Below are 16,983 nucleotides of genomic sequence, written 5' to 3'. Positions count from 1 at the left end.
AGTTTGATGGACTGAAGCCTTCTTCTCTCATCTCGTCGAAGTCATTCTCCATCCAGCTTTGATCTGTTGCTGGCGATGAGCTGCGCTCCTTTGCCGGGGGAGATGCACTCTTATTTTTTGAATTTCCAGCTTTTCTGCCCTGCTTTTTCCCCATCTTTGTGGTTTTATCTGCCTCTGGTCTTTGATGATGGTGATGTACTGATGGGGTTTTGGTGTAGGTGTCCTTCCTGTTTGATAGTTTTCCTTCTAACAGTCAGGACCCTCAGCTGTAGGTCTGTTGGAGATTGCTTGAGGTCCACTCCAGACACTGTTTGCCTGGGTGTCAGCAGCAGAGGCTGCAGAAGATAGAATATTGCTGAACAGCGAGTGTACCTGTCTGATTCTTGCTTTGGAGGCTTCCTCTCAGGGGTATACTCCACCCTGTGAGGTGTGGGGTGTCAGACTGCCCCTAGTGGGGGATGTCTCCCAGTTAGGCTACTCAGGGGTCAGGGACCCACTTGAGCAGGCAGTCTGTCCCTTCTCAGATCTCAACCTCCGTTTTGGGAGATCCACTGCTCTCTTCAAAGCTGTCAGACAGAGTCGTTTGCGTCTCCAGAGGTTTCTGCTGCTTTTGTTGTTATCTGTGCCCTGTCCCCAGAGGTGTAGTCTACAGAGACAGGCAGGTTTCCTTGAGCTGCTGTGAGCTCCACCCAGTTCTAGCTTCCCAGCTGGTTTGTTTACCTACTTAAGCCTCAGCAATGGCGGGCGCCCCTCCCCCAGCCTGGCTGCTGCCTTGCCAGGAGATCACCGACTGCTGTGCTAGCAATGAGGGAGGCTCTGTGGGTGTGGGACCCTCCCGGCCAGGTGTGGGATATTATCTCCAGGTGTGCCTGTTTGCTTAAAGCACAGTATTGGGGTGGGAGTTACCCGATTTAGCAGGTGTTGTGTGTCTCAGTTCCCCTGGCTAGGAAAAGGGATTCCCTTTCCCCTTGCGCTTCCCAGGTGAGGCGATGCCTCGCCCTGCTTCAGCTCTCCCTGGTCGGGCTGCAGCAGCTGACCAGCACTGATTGTCCGGGACACCCTAGTGAGATGAACCCAGTACCTCAGTTGAAAATGCAGAAATCACCGGTCTTCTGTGTCGCTCGCGGTGGGAGTTGGAGACTGGAGCTGTTCCTATTCGGCCATCTTGCTCCGCCCCCCCTCCACCTTCCTTAATATGCTAAATACCACTAAAGAGGTGGGTGTGGTCTTCAAAGATTCATATAAAAGGATGTAGAAGAGAGAAGCTCATTTTGCTCCAGAGGAGGACAGCACTTAGAGTTACCTGCATTCAGGTGGCCTGGGAAAGTCAGCTCTGCAGGGAAGGAGCTCCTGATCTTGGCGAGTACTTAAAAGAACTTTTTTTTGGAAAAATCACTGCAGAAAACATTCTTAGAGCCCTGGGGTGAGTGCAACTTATTACCAAATAGTAAATTACAATGATAAAAATATCTACCTGTCTTAAACCTACTTAATGTTATTATATGTAACTCATAATATTACTACTCATTTTATGACATGAGGTATTAATTGTTGTTATTGGCTCAGATGACCTCTGAAAAATATTTGCATTTTTTGCTTTTTTTTTTTTTTTTTTTTTTGGAGATGGAATCTTGCTCTGCCGCCCAGGCTGGAGTGCAATGGCATGATCTTGGCTCTTGGCTCACTGCAACCACCACCACCTGGATTCAAGTGATTCTACTGTCTCAGCCTCCCGAGTAGTGGGGATTACAGGCGCCCATCACTATACCTGGCTAAATTTTGTATTTTTAGTAGAGACGGGGTTTCAGCATATTAGTCAGGCTGGTCTCGAACTCCTGACCTCAGATGGTCCACCCGTCTCTGCCTCCCAAAGTGCTGGCATCACAGGCGTGAGCCACCGTGCCAGGCCTAAATATTTGCAATTCTAAAATTTTCACTTTTGGCACTTAAATTCAACACTGCTTAGTAAAAGACAGTAAGGTAAATGCCTTCAAACTGCCAAAGCAAAGATTTGGAGGTCAGGGATCTCCAGAGAGACAGAACCGTAGGATGTATACATAACTATAACTATAACTATATATAAATTGTGTGTGTGAAAGCAAATGGCCTTCTCTCTGCCCTTTTTTTCGGTCTGAGCTCCCAGCTGATTGGATGGTGTCCACTCACATTGAGGGCTGCTGTTCCCCACTCAGATCACCAACTCACATGTCACTCTGGAAACACCTTCACAGACTCACCCAGAAATAATGCTTCACCAATTCTCCATATATTACTTAATCCAGTCAAGTCAACACCTAAATATAACAATAATGCCATAGTAATATAATTGTACATATTTCAGTTTTAAAAAAACTGATAATATTTGAGTTCATAGTTTGAGTAGCCCAAGGAGGAAGTTAATTTAAGCCACAAGAAAAATAACTCAATATCTTTCATTATTTATTTTCTCTCTTAGTGAACATAGACTGATTTAGTTGTTGTCTTTTTGTTTATCTGGTCGGTTGGTTGGTTTTGGGGTTGCTTTTGTTTCAAAGAGCCGGGCTTCTGGGTCCCTCTTTCTGAAAATATGCCATAGAGCCCTCTGACCATCTTCTCGTGTTTTCTTACCCAGTGTAGGTTTTCTACTCCTCTCCCATAGTCATTCAGTAGTTACTTGAAAGAGGAATAGGGACAAACATGATTTATTCTAGACCACTTAAGACTAAAACCCAAGTTTCGTATCAATCCCAGGGAATATGTTATTGAATAGATTTGCATCATGTTATGGGCAGGAACTAGGAGTAGAAGAGGTTGTGAGTCATCTAGTCAGTGGTGTCTGCTCTAAAGCCTGAAGACTCTCCTTGTGTATAAATTTTTCAGTTTTATTACAGAGGAAATAGTTTGTTTCACTTTAATGAGCACTGTTGAGAAGAAAATATTCCTATCACATATCACCACATGTTGACAGATTTTCACCAACCCAGACCCCAAAATGACGTGCTGCTCTTTCTTCCTCAGAAACATGAATTCTGGAATCCTGCAAGTTTTCCAGAGGGAACTCACCTGCCCCATCTGCATGAACTACTTCATAGACCCAGTCACCATAGACTGTGGGCACAGCTTTTGCAGGCCCTGTTTCTACCTCAACTGGCAAGACATCACGGTTCTTGCTCAGTGCTCTAAATGCAAGAAGACAACATGGCAGAGAAACCTGAAAACTAACATTCGCTTGAAGAATATGGCTTCCATTGCCAGAAAAGCCAGTCTCAGGCAATTCCTTACCTCTGAGGAGCAGATATGTGGGACTCACAGAGAGATAAAGAAGATGTTCTGTGAAGTGGACAAGAGCCTGCTCTGTTTGCTGTGCTCCAACTCTCAGGAGCACCGAGACCACAAACACTGTCCCGTTGAGTGGGCTGCTGAGGAACACCGGGTAAGTGATGCCTCTGAAGATCTATTTCTATAAAGGACACATGAAATTCTTGTAAGTCTATTTCCTTGGAGATTGGATGATGCCATCTCTGTGTCCCTTTAAGCACGTCTGTTATGAGCTTCTTTGGCTTCACGCCTGTCACATTTGACAAACATTTGGAGAAACAAAGCAAACTATTTTCTATGGACCAATTTGTCTCTCATTTGGGGTCCTTCGTATATCAGAGAGTGAATGATACTTTAGTGTCTTCATTTGTGCTTCAATTCATGGCTCTTTTGCAGGAGAAACTCCTGAAGAAAATGCAGTCTTTATGGGAAAAAGCTTGTGAAAATCACAGAAACCTGAACATGGAAACCACCAGAACCAGATGCTGGAAGGTTAGTACCATGTTACTCTACCTTCTTCAGTAACTTATGGTGAACAAATGGGTGACTCTTAAAATAGGAACTTGATCTCAATCCATAATATTTCTGGAATTCAATAAAAAAGGAAAACATACTTGAGAAAAAAATACCCTAATTTTTTATATAAGATAGTGTGACACTTTGGTAGGATTTCTAACCAGACCACAGATGTTACCCACGCATGCTCATCTGTCTCCATACAAACCTATAGCAATACACCAGCAAATACAAGAAACTGGGCCATTTCACAGCATTCTCAATGGGCTGCCTGGATAACTTCTGGGCACAAGCGTTATTTGGCAGTCATGGAAATTTCAAGTAAACCTTCTAAGGCTGAGTCAGCATGAATTTGAATCCTGGTGGGCAAATATATTTGAAATGTGAGTTAAATACCAGGCAGAAGGAGCGAGAGTGCAAATTTAGAGGAAGCATGAAATTAAGTATCAGAACTAATTAATATTGAGTAAGTCATAACACGTAATGGAAAAAGGGGTGAGAAATGTACACTCATGTCTTGAAGACACAAATATGTGAGAAATATGGGAACTAGTGTTTAATATAAGGAGAACTTTAAGGACTTGAGAAGAATTCTAGAAATGATTTTGTCTTTGTGGACGTTTATCTTGAGGGTATGATATCTAATATTAATTCATTAATTCATTCTAATATAAATTCATTGAAAAATATTTTATGAATACCTAGTGTATGTCAAATATCAACTTAGAAAATTAAGTAGTAAAGAAGAAAGAAAACACAAAAATCTTGCAATTGAAATGAGAGAAGCAAATGGTCACCATGCAGATATGTGAAGTACATGATGTGTTAGAGTGTAGTAGTGTCTTTGGAGAATAATCAAGCAGGAAAGTAGAAAAGAAGCACAGAGGTTAGGGACTGGGGATGAGGGTTTGGGTTTTAATTAGTGTGGTCAGAAAAAAGGCTCATGGAAAAATTCACACTGAAACAAAATATCAATCAAGAGGAAATATAGATATCCTCCTGTTTGCCTTCCCCTTCCTCATAAATGTAGGAATATATATGAGCACCTGGGTGAGGGTGTGTGTATATATATATGTGGATATATATGAGGAATATATATACACACACAGATACACATAGATATTCCTCATATATCCATATATAGCTATATATGAGAAATATATATATGAGTACATATATGAGAAATATGTATATATATGAAAATAATTCTAGATATAGGAAACAGCATGTGCAGTAATATTTCATTTGCATTTATTTGGGGGGTTGAGGAACCACAAAGAAATCCATGTTGCAGATTAGGGTGAGTTTGGATGAGAATAAATGAAACCTAATTAGACTATGTGGTGCTGGGTGAAATGCATTGAGTTGACAATGCTAGTCTGTGGTCATTGCATAATTTCTCATATAATGGGTTTACATAAATTGCCCCAATTCTCCAAAATAGAAAGAATGGTTTCCTATCTAGCCAATATTGCTTGATAGTTTAATTCTTAAGCAAGAACTGTGTTTTCTTTCTATAAATGTGTGTTGGAAGAGAGAAATCCATTTTTATATAACGATCTTGGAAAACATTTTATCATTAATCAAGTAAACATAACTGGGCAGAAACACCTATGTTGATATTAATGCAGAAAAAAGGAGAGGAATAAAATGTTGTGGAATCTGAGAATTGACAAGACTGAGGGTTAAAATGTTGGATGTTCAGAATGCTAAGAGGAATCAGTGAACTTCAAGAGAAGATGGATACAACATTTCTATTTTGACTCTTGTCACTGCAGGATTATGTGAGTTTAAGGAGAGAAGCAATCAGAGCTGAATATCAGAAGATGCCTGCATTTCTCCATGAAGAAGAGCAACATCACTTGGAGAGGCTGCAAAAGGAGGGCGAGGACATTTTTCAGCAACTCAATGACAGCAAAGCCAGAATGGAACATTCGAGGGAGCTTTTAAGAGGAATGTATGAGGATCTGAAGGAAATGTGCCATAAAGCAGATGTGGAGCTACTCCAGGTACGGACTGACCATGGGGTATCAGGATGTAGAACTTTCACATACATGGGTGTTTTTCCTCTCTCCTGAAATCCAACCCCACTTTACTTCCATGATTTGTTTCTAAAAACACGTTTCTATAACTAATGCTACTCAGTTGGGCGGTTATAGCCTCTCCTATGGATTCTACCAACCGAAGGTCCCTCCTACTTTATCCACCAGCAACAAAACTTTGTGGAATGACAAAGGTAACAGCCCCAAGAAATATTTCCCATCAAAAGTCAATGATATATTTAGGATTTTTGAAAGTGGATAAAATGAGAAGTGATTCATTTGCACTTAGGTTAATTTGGAGACACGGCATGATGGAGAAGTTGGGGAATCTAGGATCACATTAATATTATTTTGGGATGCACTCATTTTGGTAATAGGGCTTAGGGAAGATGACTGAGTAGCTTCTTTATGGTTACAGCAGAGCACAGACTCTGGGGGCCTCCTCTTCCTTCACTTGGAAAGAGAATGTCTTCAAGACTGAGACTTTATAAGGACATTAATTCATGACATATGACAGACTGGGATTTTCATGAGAAAAGAAACAAAAAATGCTTTCCAGGAGGGAAAATTGTAGGAAAATAATATCTTCAGAAACTGCCTCCAAATCTCACAGTGAACTTAGTGGAAATCGCATCATGTGGAAAGCACTAAGCCTTTCTTTTTCTTTTTTATCTTACAGGCTTTTGAAGATATATTACACAGGTGAGTGCATACCAAGATTTTAGGAGCTGCTCTATCAGTTTCCACAAATACCAAGCAGGAACTTTGACACTGAAGGAATAATTGATTCAGATATTGACGTTACCTTGTGCTGGTTATACTTTCTCCATCCCCCACCCCATGTTGTCTTCTATTTTGTGGCTATACTCAGTGATTTTATTAGGCAGTTCAATGAAAGTCCTGCAAAACCAAAAAACAGACAAAATATAAAAATAAAAAAGAAAGAAAACAAAAAATCGGTGAAAGAAGAATAAGAATGTGAGCATCTCTATTACTAATTTCCTTTTTATTGCTCAAAAACCTGCATATTTGAAAGAGAAAATGTTACATTTACTACATCGCTACAAAGTCAACCAGGGGAAGCCAGGGAGAAAAAGGGAAAGTATTTTAGCAGTGAAAAGTGTTGATGATTTCTAGTTCATATTTAAATATATAATTCTGAAAAACAGATGAGACGAACTATTTGGAATGTTTGAACTGTGTAGGCCTCCAGAGAACCTCAGTTATAAAAGGCAGATCTCCCTGCCTGAAGCATATTTCAACACCCTGGCCTTGAGAAGGAAGCAACAGATGCAGCAGTCTTAAAAATAAACCCACCTTTCCAGATGGTGATATCAGGAAATTCTGGTGAAGTCTGGAACCCAGAATTTTATTTTTGAATATTCCCTTGGTCTTAAGATTAATGATCCTTACTAATTTGGAAAATGAGAAGAAAGACCCAAATGAATTCTCACTCAGACAGATTTTTCTATCATGCTTGAAAATCAGGAACTGTGAATAAGAATGAATCTGAAACAGAAAATGATAATTTTGGAATTAGCAAATGTGTGGGTTAAAGGGAGTCTCATGAAATGTCTTTTCAATAAAAGTAGTTGATTTTTATGTACCTTTTGGCTGTAGATGTGGTAACTGCATCTTTCTCCTTGCAGGTATGAGTCCCTGCTGCTGCAAGTGCCCGAGCCTGCGAATCCAGAGCTCAGTGCAGGGCCCATCACTGGACTGCTGGACAGGCTCAATGGATTCAGAGGTGAGTGTCAGCCCATTGGCAGAATTCCCACAGTGTATCACTTCTTGTTAGAATCATGGGGGTAATATTTTACCCTTCATCAAATCGTTATTTCATTTCAGAAGGAAGTGAGCGATATGACTATGCAACCCTATTATATCTGTGTTTCTATTTATAGTCCAATTTATAACATGAAGAGTAAAACATAGTGAAAAACAAATACGTTCTGGACTCACATGGATAGAGCTATGTTTTGGGTAAATTGAATGACATAAGAAATAAAAAATTGAATAAATGGAACAATGCTCAGAAGGAAGCTTAATAATCCAAAGTTACATAAAAATTTTACATTTCTTTACTGTATTTCACTTGCATTGTTAAAAAACAGTTTTTTGGGGAATAGAGTTCACAGCAGTTTGTTGGAGTATTTGTATTTTCTTACAGTAAATGTGTATTATTGATACAATGTAAAAATTTGACTTACTATGTAAAAAGAAAGAAGAAATTATTTTGTAAATAGAAAGTAAAAATAGAAATGATAATTTCAGTTCAGTTACAACATGAAGACCTACGTGTAAAATCTAAAATTCAGTTTCGATCTAGAGCTAGCAGGGAAGTCCACAGAGTGACTGGTGAAATATTTTGCAAAAATCTGCATTAAGTTACCACTTATAATGTGAACATATGGACTTTTATCCAGTTATCTAGAGCAGTGCTTGAATAAACTAAAATCTTCCCATTCTTGTCAAAAGTATATCACTAGTATTTAAGAACAAGAAATATTTTAATAATGACCTTGATAGCTGAAGGGCATTCGGGGCATATAACATTTCACTTTTACATTGGAAATTGGATTAAAACAGGCTGGTTTTATATTCAACTCTCAATTTTTGAGTTTTCAATACATTTTCAATGTCTGTTTTTAGGATGTTGTTTTTCCTATAGAGAATATTAATCATCCTTATACTTGATTAAATGTTGTAATCAAAATTCTCCTGTCCTTGTAACTTCAAATTTCTTGGTAGAACAAATTTTCCCTCAAGAATTCTAATTTCTATTATTTACATGTAGCTATACTTTTTTTGTTATTTCTGCAGTTGATTTTACTCTGCAGCCTGAAAGAGCCAATAGTCATATCTTCCTGTATGGAGATTTGAGAAGCATGAATGTTGGATGTGACCCTCAGGATGATCCCCACATCACTGCAAAATCTGAATGTTTTCTTGTATGGGGTGCTCAGACTTTCACATCTGGCAAATATTATTGGGAGGTTCATGTGGGGGACTCTTGGAATTGGGCTTTTGGTGTCTGTAACAATTATTGGAAAGAGAAGAGACAGAATGATAAGATAGATGGAGAGGAGGGACTCTTTCTTCTTGGATGTGTTAAGGAGGACGCTCACAGCAGTCTCTTTACCACCTCCCCACTTGTGGTGCAATATGTTCCAAGACCTACCAGTCGGGTAGGATTATTCCTGGATTGTGAAGGTAGAACCATGACCTTTGTTGATGTTGATCAAAGTTCCCTGATATACACCATCCCTAATTGCTCCTTCTCACCTCCTCTCAGGCCTGTCTTTTGCTGTAGTCACTTCTGATCAGAGACAAGTCAGAAGTGTGTCTATATGCTGTGGGAACCCATTTGTCACAGAAAGCCCTCTTTTTTGCACCTCATCAAACAGGACAAATAAGTTATATTCAATGTCTTTAGTTGCATTCTAATGTCATCAAACCTCATTTATAGTGTTTCTATTAAATATGGTGAAAACTTTAAAACCACGTGTATTGGTTCTTTGTTTAATCGTTTTTGGAAAATCATTACCCATGATGTATGGAATAGAATATATTCTCTGGTTTTTCATTATTTCTGAATGTCACAAAGTGAAATAATAGATGACAGAGCTGTCTAAACAAAGTTAAAATCAAAGGAACAAAGTAGGGATCTTGGGCTTCATGAAAAAACTTGGAGGCAAAAGACTGAATGGTAACCTGGCAATATTTTCTGCCTCTTCATCTAATATTTTCTGTCTCTTCATACTTATCCATGTGTTTTATTTATGAATCTATACTTTGAAGTCATCTTATTTGACCTCCTATGCTGTGCTGATCTTTCTAAATCTCATATACACAAATGCTCATACATTATTAGAGTGTTTTTCTACAGTGAAATTTACAAGGTGATCAGGACAATGCTGGATCAATTAAATATTCAAATGGACAAAACTGAATACGGACCCCTAGCTCAAACCATACACAGTTCATTTCCACATGGATTCACATTCTGAAGGTGAAGGGAACACAATAAAATATTCTCACAGAGAAAGATTTCCTAACCAAGACAAAAATGTAACAATTAAGAAGGAAAATTTAGTGAGTTTATATCAAAAATGATGACTTCTGCGTTTCAAAATATACCACCCAAGAATTAAAATGCAAAGGAAGAGTGGAGAAAAATATTTAACCCAACATATATGCAATAAAATACAATACATGTGATTAATGAATGTAATCAATAAAAGAAAATGAACCCAATATAAAATTGGGAAAATATTTGAACAGGCACTTCATAAAATTGGAGGCATAAATAACTGGACAAATATGTAAAAGGGATTACTTGTATTAGCCTCAGAACAATAAAAATTAATCCATAAGTTGAACTACAGGCGTCCATAAAAATTAGCAAAATTTAAAGACACATAATATTGTGTTGTTGTGAAAGACAAAGAATCAGTGAAAGTTATTCATGGCTGGAGGGATGTAAACTGAAATACTTCTTGGCAAACTGACTATGAGCATTCCTTATGGGCTAGATATTCTAACTCTAAAATAGATTCCACAGGTTGCCTATGTGTATTTCAAGATAAACACAGTGTTGATCATTGCATCAATTTTTATAGTAGCTCCAAATTGGAGACAAAATAAATACTAGTCAACAGTAGAATTGCTAAATAAATTGTGATCTCATCATAAAAAATAATTCTGTAAAACAAAGATAAGATGAAAATGCAATAAATTAATGAATCTCAATGAGAAGAAGAAGAATTGAAACACACAAATGTTATATTATAGGTAAATATATTTAGATAAATTGTGAACTCCATTAATTGATACTAGAAGTTAGAATATTGAATGATATTTTGGGAGGTAATCGTTAGGAAAATTAAAAATTAACCAGGATGAGATACAGGAATCATTTCAATCAAAGAGAGAAACTAAGTATTTTTTCAGGCAGAAGAAAATTATATACATATATAAAATATTTTAATGTATAAAATAAGAAGCTTGAAATAAATGAATTTGATGTTATGCCTAATTTTTCAAATGCATATATATGTATATATATACACACACACATAATTTAATTTATGGTAAGTTAACATCAACATTAAGACATAAACTTTTTTTATTATTATACTTTAAGTTCTGGGGACATGTGTAGAACGTTCAGGTTTGTTACATAGGTATACATGTGCCATGGTGGTTTGCTGCACCCATCAACCCATCATCTACATTAGGTATTTATCCCAGTGATATCCCTGCCCTGCCCCCCAGCCCCCAACAGGCCCTAGTGTGTGATGTTCCCCTCGCTGTGTACATGTGTTCTCAGTGTTCAACTCCCACTCATGAGTGAGAACATGCAGTGTTCACTTTTCTATTCTTGTGTTAGCTTCCTGAGAATAATGGTTTCCAGCTTCATCCAAGTCCCTGCAAAGGACAAGAACTCATCCTTTTTTATGGCTGCATAGTATTCCATGGTGTATATGTGCCACATACATTTGTTTTACAGTCTGTGAAGAGATTCACAGAATATCACATTTTAAGATCTGTATTTACCTCCCCATCTCTCCCGTGTGACACTGCCCAGAGCAGTGCCTTGAGAACTTTTGCAGCAGGGAAAGTGGTTTGGAGAAGCGTGCCTGGGAGACGATGTGGCACTGCCTAGCTGGGTCCTCGGCTGACAGAGGTGAGGGTAGGGCTCATAGGGACTTGGTAATGCTGTGAATTATGTATGTGTGGCAGGAAGGTGCCACAATGCCAAGGTCCCACGTCTTCGAAATTCCATGAGGTCCGCATGAAGTTGAAATAAACACCAAGGGCAGTCCTCAAGGGAAAAATAAAAGAAACCTCCACATAATGGACTCTTTGGAACTGAGTCTGGAAGAGAGGGCTGCCTGGTCCACTCCAGGAGAATTTGCCTAAAAGAAGTTTGCTTCCCATTGTATTCTCTTTGCTTGTTCTAAATATCACCTCCTCCCCATTCCTGTAATTTGCATCATTCTGGGCTCCTTACTTTTGCTGCATCCTTTTTTTACATTTTAAGGACCCCTGGATTCGATTTACTTAGGAGCACATAAGGCTTACTTTTGTATTTCTGGTAATCATTTATTACATTTCCCCCATTTTATCAAATGACACGTTTTTCTCATGTCTATTTTTAATATGTTAAAAATTTTGTATCCAGTTTATCTAAAACTCCTTGCTTAAAATGAGTTTAATTCTAGCAAGCTATACATGCTTATCGCTGCATTGTTTTATAATTTGATGATAAATGTTTTCCCCCAATATATGACTGTATGGATACTTTTTAAAAAGATACAATAAAATCCGATCTCTCTGTCTCACTTGTAAGTGGCTGAACGAGTCAATACCTCCATCAAATAGAAATATCCGGCCTCACTTAACCTAATAAATAAGAACATCCAGTGTGCACGTGCACCCACGATGAGAAGACCAAAGCAAACAGCCAAAAAGGAGAGAATCCCAGGATTTCTGTGTAAACTCCTACAGGTAACATAAATATTTATTGCTAGAAACAGTATTTTAAATAAAAGGTTTTCAGGCAAGTGTATTAAAACTGCCTTGGATACAAGGGCCCTATCACTTGTAAAACTTAGCAAATCGGATGACGATTAAAAATACAAAATTACACAGAAAATACCCTTCAATAAATTGATTTTTTTTTTTTTTTTTTTTTTTTTTTTTTTTTTTTTTTTTAATTGAGATGGAGTTTGCCTCTTGTTGCCCAGGCTGCAGTGTAATGGCGTGACCTTGGCTCACTGCCACTTCTTCCCCCGGGTTCAAGCGACTCTCCTGACTCAGCCTCCGGAGTAGCTGGGATTACAGGCATGTGCCACCATTCTCGGCTAATTTTGTATTTTTAGTAGAGATAGGGTTTCTCAATTTTGTTCAGGCTAGTCTCAAACTCCCAACCTCAGGTCATCCGCCAGCCTCGGCCTCCCAGAGGGCTGGGATTACAGGCGTGAGCCACCGCGCCCGGCCTAATAAATCGATCTTTAAAAAAATCTTCATTGAGGTATTCTAAAGGGAGTCTTTAAGGCCACATGCCCGCTAGGTGTACTGATTCCTAGGGTGGTTGGTGTCAGGCGAATCAACGTGGCTCCTCCCCCAGCCCCTTCCTGGGAGCATCCTAGAGAGACAGCGTGGAAACGCACGCGGCCCGGTGGTCCCGGGAGCGGCCATGGTGCCCAGCCCCGCGGCCTCCTCCTGCCCTCGAACCCCACGTCAAGCATCCGCGGACTCTAACGTCCTCTTCTTACAGGGCGGCGGGCGCTTTTCCTGCACCTTGGCCTAGCACTTCTTCTAGGCCTCCTCCGCCTCCCGTTTCTCCTCCTTGGTCACCTTGTAAGGCCACTTTGGTATCCGCAGGTGGCTGCTGTCCTTTGTGCTGCCCTTCCGCGCCGACCTCTCCGGACTGGAAGGTGGGCGCCGGCTCCATGCTGAGGCTGACCTGGGGCACCACCACGCCGGCCACAAGCTGCTCCGCTGAAAGCCCTGCAGGGGCAGAGGCTGGCCTTCCGCGGGGCGGGGGTAGCGGAGCCCCAGGACCCCTGTAGCGGGGCAGGTGGGAGGCCGGCTCTTGCGGAGCCCTCCTGGGAGCCCGCGGCCGCTGGGCCGGGCCGCTTGGGCTGCTCTGCGCCCTCCGCTTCCCTGCCTCCTGCGCCCGCCCCCTCCCCCAACCCCCCGCCGCGCCGCCAGAATTTCCTGCAGAGCCAGGATTTCCTGCAGCGCCAGCCGCCTCTTACGCACGCACAGAGTGCTCTCGGGGGACAGTGTCTGGCACGCGATGGCCACGGCGGGGCTGTTAAGAGGCTCGTGGTCATCCTGACCATGTGATCCAGGGCGCCCCGATCCTCCCGGCCGCGCACGGAGCGCAGCGTCAGCGCGGACAGCTAGCAGTCCTTGAGCTTCTGCAGGCGGTTCTTGGAGAACTCGGGCTTCCGCGCCCTCTAGAGGAGCGGAGACAGCTGAAGCTGCTACTTTTCCCTGAACTGCTACCCGCAGGGGCGCTCCTGGAGCCTCTGCATGAAGCTAACTTGTAAATGGCCACTCCTCTGGCGACATCCCACGACGGGGGCCCTCGGGTGGAAACTCGCCCCTGCCAGCTCAGGGCTGGGATGCGATCGACCAGGCATGGCGGCTTTCAACCCGAACGCGTCCCTCCTTCAAGGTCAAGACCCGGGACATAGTTCAACAAGTAGTTGGTGATTGATGATAGCGTGCCCTGACTGGGCCAGAACAGCCCCTTTAGTAAAACAGCGCAGGAAAGTGATGAAACAGATGCTCAGCTCCTTTCTTCATTTTCATTTTAATTCCGTGATGCCTCTGTGTCCCTCTGACGACATCTCTCCTGGAATCTGTGACTCTGCCCGTCTTCAGTGCCTACTGAGAAGGGTTCCTGGCCCTCATCAGGCATGAAAACCTCAAAGCCCTCTGCCCTCAAGGTGGGATCCCTGGGCCAGCGGCATCAACCTCACCAGGAAACCTGTTCTTCTACTCAATCTTGGGCCCCACCCCAGGCCTTTTCAAAGAAAGACTCCAGGGGCAGGGCCTGGCAGCCTGGCAGCACGATCAGAACTCACTGCAGTCTTATACTCCTGGACTCAAGCTATCGTCCCAACTCAGCCTCCTGAGTAGCTGGGACAACTGGTGCACACCACCATGAAAGGCTAATTTTCTTTTTACTTTTTGGTAGAGATAAGGTCTTACTATGTTGCCCAGACTGATCTCAAACTTCTGGCCTCAAGTGATTTTTCTGTCCTGGCCTTCCAAAGCCCTGGGATTATAAGTATGGCCACTGTCACAAGCCTTATATCAATTTTTATTTTTTTTATTACAGATAACTTCAAAACGAAAAGTATTTTATTAGACTTCTCTTAAGTTAGCAAAGCAGTGTTATTACTGACCCAGTCTTCCCTTATTTTCAGCTTACGTACAATAACAAAATTACCTTTATTTTTTAATTTGTTTTATTTTATATTTTCAAGGTGCACAATATGTTGTTTTGAGATACGTATACATAATGAAATGATTACTATAATGAAGAAAATTAACAAATCTATCATATCACTTAGCTGTGCTTCTTTTTTTATGATAAGAACATCAAAAATCTAGTCCCTTAGACTATTTCCCTAAAACAATACAAGATTATCGAATATACCTACAGGTTGTGCATCAGATTCATTTATTCTACATTACTGCGCCTTTACAACTTTTGCCCTTCGTTTACTTATTTTATTCCCATCAATGTAACCAACTTTTTTAATGTATTGAGCTATTAAAAATAGATTTCAAATATGAGTGGAGCCATGAAGTGTTTTTCTCTGTGTGTCTGTCTTATTTCACTGGAGAAAACTGCCATTTACATGTCTCCTAAATTTAGTACAGAAATAGAGTGCTAATCAAGAATGTGTCTCAGTTTTGTTAGATTTTTTCCAAGTTATCCTCTTTATCAATTTTTACTTTCTGCACTAGAAAAGAGTCAAAATGATTGTATTAAAAAAATCTGTAACCAGGCTATTGATAAATAACTTTTTTTTTTTTTTTTTTTTTGAGACAGTGTCTTTCTCTGTGGCCCAGGCTGGTGTGGAGTGGCATGATCTCTGCTCACTGCAAGCTCCACCTACCAGGTTCATGCCATTCTCCTGCCTCAGCCTACCCAGTAGCTGGGACTACAGGCACCTGCCACCACGCCTGGCTAATTTTTTTGTATTTTTAGTAGACATGGGGTTTCACCATGTTGGCCAGGATGGTCTCGATCTCCTGACCTCATGATCCATCCACCTCGGCTTCCCAAAGTGATGGAATTACAGGTGTGAGGCACCGCGCATGGCAGATAAATAACTTCTTTTAGGGATAAACAACTCAGGAAGTTCAAGATTTCTGGATTAATGATTGACAATGATCTTAGTGGTCTCTCTTTGATTTATTTCAATTGTAAGTAATTCTTGGTGATAGTCTAACATAAATTCTGACAGGTGAATAGTCTAACATAAATCCTGACAGGTGAAGAGAGTAAATAAAGTATCTCTGGGAGAATCAATAGAATAAGATTATCTTGGTTAAATGTCTAAGAAAATATGCTAAATAGACACAAACACTTTTTCGTCTTCCAAAATCAGAGTCAAATACTAAACGATCGTAAAGTAGCTAATTCTGTCTTTTTGCAAAAGTGAATCTGAGCTAAATTAGAAGAATGTCGGGAATAAATTTTTCCTTGAAAGCTAGGAACAACTAATGTAATTAAATTATGAGGCATTGACTGTAGCGTAGAGTTTTAGCATCAACAGAAAAGCTCACAAACATACGTGAAAATCAAAAAGGAGTGCTGGGTTGGAGCCCTAAGGTGAATAATTTTATCTTCTCAGATCACTTGGAAAAAAGCAGTGAGTCCAAAAGATGCGGGTGAGAAGCTTTCTCTCTGCTAACCCCTAATGTTCTGCAATAAACATGTGGAGGCAGAAGAGAGAGAGATTATTACAGAGTCTGTGTGGTATAGAGTGAAGAAATAAGAGAACATTTCTGATAAGTATTTTCAAAATTTGGAGAATCATTCCTATCTAAATCATTCATTTAAGGGACTAAAATACAAGTAAGATGTTTCTTGCCACATAACCCTCAGCTAGCCAGGCTCTAAAAAGGACAACACTGGACACTTTGACAGTGGTAAAAAGCAGGGTTTACTCACTCTCGAATACTAAGGACTGGTGATAACCTTAAGCAGCACCTTATCTCTTTGGTTGAGGTTCTGCTTTGTTTCATTGAACAAATCTCTTGGGTTATTTTCTGTTGTGCCAGTCATTTAATTTGTTTTCTGAATCAAATGATAAGAATAAATATTGTTTTGAATGTTAACAGCATTACCAGATATATCTTACGTCTTGGTGTGCCATCTGCCTAATTTTGAACCTATAGGATGGGAATCAAAGCATTGTGAAGAACACCAGGTGATTTCCTTATAGCCAAATACTCGTGTCCCTCCTACTTTTCTTTTGGCTTTCCTGCTGCATGGGTCATGGCAATAAATGGGAGTATTCTGCACACAGAGAAAAAATTCACTTGTTGAAGATGTTAGTCTTCTTCTTGACCAACTCTTATATTGGTA

The 16,983-nt window shown here is 40.4% G+C and overlaps 1 protein-coding gene across 2 annotated transcripts; it reads left to right on the top strand.

Moving 5' to 3' along the window:
- Window positions 1-1,276: 1,276 nt before the first annotated feature.
- Window positions 1,277-9,356, top strand: LOC106993426 (tripartite motif-containing protein 51). 2 transcript variants are annotated; one of them, XM_077964906.1, is made up of 7 exons: window positions 1,277-1,423; window positions 2,998-3,412; window positions 3,694-3,789; window positions 5,592-5,822; window positions 6,535-6,557; window positions 7,505-7,602; window positions 8,679-9,356. In XM_077964906.1, exons 2-7 carry the CDS (start codon window positions 3,002-3,004, stop codon window positions 9,176-9,178), a joined length of 1,359 nt encoding a protein of 452 aa, XP_077821032.1. In that variant the 5' UTR covers window positions 1,277-1,423; window positions 2,998-3,001; the 3' UTR covers window positions 9,179-9,356. The 2 variants fall into 2 exon arrangements, with proteins under 2 accessions (XP_077821032.1, XP_028689736.2); XM_028833903.2 differs by lacking the exon at window positions 1,277-1,423 and having other exon boundaries at window positions 2,959-3,412.
- The last annotated feature ends 7,627 nt before the right edge of the window (window positions 9,357-16,983 follow it).

Source organism: Macaca mulatta, chromosome 14 (genome assembly GCF_049350105.2).
Source record: "Macaca mulatta isolate MMU2019108-1 chromosome 14, T2T-MMU8v2.0, whole genome shotgun sequence".
Lineage (NCBI taxonomy): Eukaryota > Metazoa > Chordata > Mammalia > Primates > Cercopithecidae > Macaca > Macaca mulatta.
This window is presented reverse-complemented; position numbering and strand designations above follow the sequence as displayed.